This window comes from Spea bombifrons, chromosome 2, assembly GCF_027358695.1.
Source record: "Spea bombifrons isolate aSpeBom1 chromosome 2, aSpeBom1.2.pri, whole genome shotgun sequence".
In the NCBI taxonomy this organism is placed as follows: domain Eukaryota; kingdom Metazoa; phylum Chordata; class Amphibia; order Anura; family Pelobatidae; genus Spea; species Spea bombifrons.
The window spans coordinates 83,963,540-83,970,557 of record NC_071088.1 but is presented as its reverse complement, the minus strand read 5'-3'; the positions used below and the strand labels follow the sequence as shown (position 1 = coordinate 83,970,557).

The 7,018-nt window shown below is 38.5% G+C and overlaps 1 protein-coding gene across 1 annotated transcript; it reads right to left on the bottom strand.

The window, feature by feature from the left end:
* Positions 1–3,866: 3,866 nt before the first annotated feature.
* On the bottom strand, positions 3,867–6,577 carry LOC128473738 (SH2 domain-containing protein 1B-like). The gene is made up of 4 exons (XM_053455979.1): positions 6,432–6,577; positions 6,094–6,157; positions 5,489–5,675; positions 3,867–4,200 (listed from the first exon to the last, which is right to left on the bottom strand). Exons 1-4 carry the CDS (start codon positions 6,575–6,577, stop codon positions 4,160–4,162), a joined length of 438 nt encoding a protein of 145 aa, XP_053311954.1. The 3' UTR covers positions 3,867–4,159.
* Between the last annotated feature and the right edge of the window lie 441 nt (positions 6,578–7,018).

The window sequence follows — 7,018 nt, the reverse complement described above, 5'->3', positions numbered from 1 at the left end:
ACTTGCTCATAATAACAAACTTTTTTTATTTTATTTATTTTATTCTTTTAGGACTTTTTAAAAAAAAAATGCTGGAACTGGATGGTCCCTCTGATGCATAATTATTTTTAATAATAACTGGAAATGTTATGAATCAACCTGGAAGAGGACATGTGTCTATATTGTCTCAGTACACTGTGAACAGGATGGTATGAATGGCAAGAAAATATCACTGCTGGAGAATTGCAGAAGTTAGGTGGGTCTTGGGGTCAGAAACTCTCTAAAACTAAAAACTGGCATCATCTATATCACCACAAGTTGCTTGGAAGAGTTTCAAGAAACTCATCCAAAAAACAACCTCAATTGTGTTCAGTTGGCCAAACACTACTGGAACTTCAAATGGGATCGTTATGGTCAGATGAACCCAAAACAGAGCTTTTTGCAATTAACACCAGAGGTAGGTTTGGTTCATATGGAAAAGTACCTCATGTCCATGGTTAAATATGGTGGTGGGTCTTTAATGTTTTGGGGCTGGTTTTCTGCCAGAGGACCTGGACATTTTGTTAGAATGCATGGCATCATGAACTCTATCAAATATTAACATATATTAAATGAACAAATGACTTTCTTTGTCAGAAAGCTTAAAATGAGCTGTGGTTGGATGTTTCAGTCGGACAATGATCCAAAACATTCATCAAAATCAACACAAACAAGGTTTACTGACCTTAAAATCGAGGTAATACCATAGCCACCCCAGTCCCCTGACTTGAACCTCATAGAAAACCTGTTGGGTTAAGTGAAGAGAACAGTCCACCAGTGCTGACCTCGAAAGTTGAAGGATCTGGAGAGATTCTGTATGTAGAAATGGTCTCAGACTCTTTGCCATGTATTCTCCAACCTCATCAGGCATTATAGGAGAAGACTCTGGACTGTTATCTTGGCAAAAAGGGGTAGCACAAAGAAGGGTGCCAATAATTGTGCCACACATATACGGTATTTAAAACATGTTTTTTTTTATAAACCTGTGTTTTAATTGCAGATGTTTGATATCCATGAGAGCAGAGTATTTTAGTATTTTGTGCATTTTTTAAGAAAATCAAAAGGTTAAACAAATAAAGACATTTTTTTCCACAGACCTCTTTGCTCATATTTACCAAGGGTGCCAAGATTTGTGGAGTGCACTGTATATATAAAGTGTCATACCTCCAGTGGTCCCTGTTACCCACATATTTTTCAAACAGGTTCACTTTAACAAAGCATACAATATAGTTTAGCTTCCAAAACAAATAGGACACATGAACTGACAATATTAGGCTCCAAACTAAGGGCATTGGCAATATGCTCTGTAAATTAGTTTTTGTAACCTTTTTGCAGTAAAAAGAGTCCAGAAATATCAGCTTATTTCAATACAAGCATCCCTGTATGAACTGTCTCTGTGATGCTGAGGTACCCCCTAATATTTTTCTATCCCCTCAACAGGGTAAAGCCGTCATGGGTTGTGGTATTCTGCTAGCCACTTTCCATATACCACTGTTTACATATATACCTTGTTCAGAGCAGGCATAGGCAAAATGTCTGTCCAAACCTGTAGAAAGTCTTTTGGAGGCCATTGGTGCCTAAGGACATGTAATGAAATGTTTGCGGCACAGTCTATTTCTACCCATAGCTGCATATGTCAACCAGGGGCACAGTAATGCAAGAGTGTCTCTACTCTAGCATAGATATAAAAAAAAAGCTGAATTACAACATGACGCGTACAAATGACTGCAATTTAAGGAATAAGATCCCCAACCTTACTGCATTGGTAACAAGTGATACTGTGGATTTAGTTGTGGTTTAAGATGTCAATGAAAGGTAAGGTTCTCTTTATGGGGGACTTTTCCCTGATGTAGACTGGAAAAAGCAAACAGCTGGGCCATCCTCGAGTAGAGACATCCTAAATTCCTTTAAAGGAACCGTGTCTTACATAATTAGTACATTACATTTATTTATATAGCGCCAACAGATTCCGTAGCGCTTTTACAATCAGCGAATCATTTAAGGTCGCACACAATAAAAACCTGGTACACAAGGAGAAGAGGGCCTGCAAGCTTGCAATCTAGCAAAACCAGGAAGGATGCTGTGCTGGATTTAGTATTTACAAATGGAGACTTGATTTGAGATGTCATTGTACTAGAGTGTTTTGGTTCCAGTGATCCATTGCACCATACTAAAACAAAGTTTTTTTTATTTTAGAAAGATAGATTTTTCTAAAATGGAAAGATTTTTCCAGGAGTCCAGGAGAACTAGATCTATTAAGAGATGTTCTGCTAAAGGCAGCAGAACATTGCATTAAAAATGTTAGTAAGAATTAAAGAAAAAGGAAATGACTGTTTTGCTCCACAGATGTGGTAAATATATTGAAGGAAACAAAAGTCACTTTTAGGAACAATAAAAATAAAAAGGAGTAAAAATGAGGAAGGTGTGAGCAAATATAAAACTAAGCTTTGGAAGGCAAAACACATTATTAGATGCACCAAAACAAACACGGAGGAGAAAATTGCCAGGTTAACAAAAAGGGTGATAAAGCGTTTTTTAGATATACAAGTGAAAGAAGAAAACATAAACCAGGAATAATTACCGTATTTGGTCGAATATAAGACAAGGTTTTTTTCTGAGCACATGCTCTGAAAAATACCCCTCGAGTTATAATCTGACCTCAAATAGAGGTCTGACTATAGTTGTCAGGATTCCACCCTGCTAGCCCGGACCATGCATAATTATTTTGCTGTCATGTCCATCTGCTACCACTAGTGGCCACCCTCCTCCCTCTGGAGTGCTCAGAATCAGATTACCTGGTACAGTTGAGCTTTATTACCTGAGTGAAGCCCTGCCTTTAAAAGACCTGTCCTGCCCTTCAGTCAGGGCCTTTGTATTAAAGTGCTTGAACTGCTCTGCTTTGGCCCTGTACCTGACCCGGTATTGATCCTTCCGTCTGCCCTGCCAGTGGGCTTCCTTCCTTCTGCCCTGCCAGTGGGCATCCTGCCGTCTGCCCTGCCAGTGGGCATCCTGCCGTCCGCCCCTGCCAAGAGACTTACTGCCTGTACTTGCTGTTCCTGTCACCTTTGTTAATACAGTACCTTTCAAAGTATTCTTCCAGGTGCTGTGTTTCATTGCCCCTGTCTGTACCATCCCACTAGCAGTCATGCATCGTGGGGTACAGACAGAACCCCTTGTATCCCCTGCGACTGGGCTTCTACCCGACCTGCTTACCAGGGTCATGACAATATTACTAAGATCCAGATCCCTGCAGCACTGCAGGCGACCTGGATCCTACTCTCTTGCAGCCGGTGAATGTCTGCGTTATGTGCACTGACAACTTCTTCTTCTGCCTGGCACTTCCCCTGGGTGATATAACTTTCCGGTGCTCCCCCATAGAAGCCCCAGCGGAAGTGCCAGGCAGCAGTGGAGCTTGTGTGTGCGCATAGCACAGACGTTCACCGGCTGCCACTGAGGAGGATCCCCCACAGCGCTGCAGGGGACCTGGATCCTCCTCTCTGGCAGCTGGAAGTACCGGGCAGATGTGGAGGTTGTATGTGCCTATTTCGCAGATGTTCACCGGGTGCCAAGTGGGGAAGCCAGGTCCCCTGCAGAGCGTGCCAGATACTGGTTTTGTTTTCTAATAGCTGTTAGCATTGCAAATCATGCACTCCTTCTTACCAAATGTGACACATAATTGTAAAAAAAATATACATTACATACCTATATTATCTATATATTTTGTATCACTTCTACTTCCAAAACATGTCTTTTATTTTCTCACACTAAGCATTACTAATTAGAAGGGAACACTCTTTCAGTCCAGTATTAAGGGGATTGTTATTGATAATAATATGGACATTGCATACTTTAATCTGCAAACAATATTGTATAGATTTATTTACTGAATTGCCAAATATGCCAGATTTGTGACAGATCCACACAACAAAAAGACACTGGAAATAACACGTTCTGCGGAACATGGTCCAATAATACGAAAGAAACAGTATTTTCCACTGTGTAAAGCTCTTCAGGACATTCTGTTTGCTCATAGTAAAGATTGCATCAAAACAAGTGCAGTAATTGTGTTTTTTACATCACACATTAATATTCCTTTAAGCTGGATCTTCTGCCATTTATGTCTACTGCGGCAATCCATAACCTAGGAAGGCAAAACATCCACGTATTCCCGCTCATCAATTTCTGCAAAAAAAAAAAAGAGGTAAGAAAACTGGAAACTGGTCAAAACTAATTTCTAAAAATAGAATATGATGTAATTGTTTTAGTTGAAGAACTCAAATACAGTAGCTTATGCACTAATTATATTTTTGCATGCAAACATCTCTGTGATCAATAGTAACAGTTTGCTTATTACATATCATGTCTGTAACAGTTTGTTCACATGACTTGCAACTGCAGTGTTTGCACGTCTCCCATTATATGTATTTCTACTTGTGTGCAACTCTAAAAGCACCTTAATGCAAGTCACATCTAATGCTAAAGTAGCTGTATTGTAGTAGATAGATATTGGACATTGCCACCTCAGCCAGAATATATTTATATGTATTTGGAGTGCCTCCCTATTTTTATCAGAATTTTTTACTAAGCCATGTAACTTGTTTAGCGACGCAGTATATACGTTTCCATGCATCACAAAGCAGCCTTGTTGGAGCTGCGATTGAGGTCTGTGTTGCAAAGAGCCCTCACCATCCTGTAAAAGCAGGAGTGTGATGCAGCTCAGCTATGGGCTCTGTTAACATGACTTTAGGCTATTACATTGGCCACACATATTGACCACATTGGCTGACTTTTCCAGGAAACATATATTTTTACATATTGTTGACCAGCACAAAGTGCTGCTATGCAGTATCTGGAATGAAAGGGAATCAGTTTCTGGAGTTATGCATGAAGTAATACATATTATATTTATTTAAGTTATATATCAAATTATACATGGCAGCACTTTACATGTGCTTATCAACTATTTATATGTGTGCTGGAAATCAAGGCTAATCTGGTCACCATGCCTGAGAACTCTCAGGGTTGGGCCAGAAGAATCGCCGCTTCTCTGGTTTTCCGGGTCCACACCTAAATCCTCCAGGTCGTGGAGCAGAGTCTTGACATGCTCCACTCCCCGCCCATTTCCCCTTACTAAATGGGGGTATTTCCCGCCATGTCAGCGGGAACGTCCACTGACGTCGGTGGGAACGCCCACTGATGTCAGTGGGCAGTCCTGGCCACATCCCACAATGATAGGCTCTGGGTAGCTGGAGCCCACAAGTTCCCAGATATGTTGGTCACCCTATTACTGGGACAATTAACTTTAGCCTCAGATCTGAAAAACAATAGAAATTAGATGGGCATGAGTGGTCTGTGTGGTCCTAGAATATTTTTCATAATGACATGAAAATCCATTTTATTATACCGCTGCATACTTCTATTCAGTCAGGATAACATAAACTTTGATCCCTACTTTGCACACTATAATTACCTGCATAGGTCTCTTCTACTTCATTTGATTGTTTTGCAAAGCTTTTGGATTTCGAGGAAAGCTTCAGAGATGTTTGTTTATTTACTGGATAAAGAAGACGGTGTGCCAGACCTTGATTTGGTTTTTCATAGTTGGTAATAAGATCTTTAATATCTTTAAACCTATGTTCTTCAACTCCTTTGGCAGTCTGCAATTGTAGGCACATAATGTTGCTTAGTTTGGCTTTTGGGTTGCTTGCAAAGACTATATTGAATAAGCATATGCATATTTTGGAATATTTCCTAGACAAATGTATTAATTATTTTAACTTCTAATTTAAAATATTTATTCTTGCAATAAGTAATAGATAAATAAGTAACAGATTAAGACATTTCAAGTCCAACATGATTTTAGAGGGAAGGTACAGTGAGGCTGAATTAGAACAGTGCATTTTTTACAAACTTAGGTTATCAAAATATGTAAGTCTTTCATCCAGGTGGCCAGAAGGAAAGAGAAAATATACAATATAAAAAATATATATTTTAATGTGAGTTTAAGAACTAAAACACGCATACAGAAAACATTAGAGGGGATAAATATAATAATATCGAGTGCCATTTGCTTACCTGGATTGAGTACAATCCATTCTTGTTTTGGAATATCCTGTAGGTATAGATCAGTCTTCCAAACCTATCAGCAAAATATAAAATCTGGAATAATCTGCACATGTACTAAAAATAAATTATTGTGTTTTTTTTTGTTGTTTTTTTACCTTTAACCTAAATATAAAATATATATTGTCGTTCTAGAAATCTTTTGACAATGTGTAGATGATTAAAAATAATTATAAAGTATCAAGACTTCGAAAAATGAGATATAAAAAAATCGGCAAACATTTTGACAATGTATGGCTTTTCATTAATTTCAGTTTTCTCCTTAAAAATAAAAGATCAAATTTACTTACAAAATGCACAGACAAAAGGCTCCAGCAACAGTTTCACTGTCCCTCAACAAAAAGCTTCCATTTCTTCCTTTCTTCACTAACAGATGTTCACTAGTTTGTTTGCTTATACATCCATAATAATATGGCAATTTTGACAGGTCATCCATTAAAATGAAAAAAATGGGAATATGGGAAGAAATGCTGTTTTGCTTTCGCAGAGTGTGAGTGAGTGTGAGTGGAGATGGGACATTCACAGTGAATCAATCATTTTAACAAGATTTGTGATATCTACTAGTTCTCAGGTTAGGCGTACAGGAAATAAAGTGGCGATGTCCTGAGTGACCACATACAGCCGCTTTCACAAGTTATTAGTCTTTTTTTTTCCATTGGTAACCTGCATTGTGTGTATACTTTTTTCTATTTTGTATATGGTTTGAACTTTACACAAAACGTGTAAGAAAATAAAAATAAAGACTGAAGAGATCTACTAAAAGGAGAGGGATACAGATACCGTGGACCACTTATAAAATAAATAATATAAGTAGGTGATGGGAGACACATTGATGAGAGAGGCAAAAAAATGATACTGGAAATGGATATAGGGCAAA

Excerpts from the sequence above, each read along its gene's own strand:
- LOC128473738 (XM_053455979.1), bottom strand. The coding sequence starts at position 6,577 with ATGGATGACCTGTCAAAATTGCCATATTATTATGGATGTATAAGCAAA. Across the intron at positions 6,158-6,431 it reads GCCTTTTGTCTGTGCATTTT|GTTTGGAAGACTGATCTATA; the intron begins GTAAGTAAATTT and ends TTTTGCTGATAG. Across the intron at positions 5,676-6,093 it reads ATGGATTGTACTCAATCCAG|ACTGCCAAAGGAGTTGAAGA; the intron begins GTAAGCAAATGG and ends CTACAATTGCAG.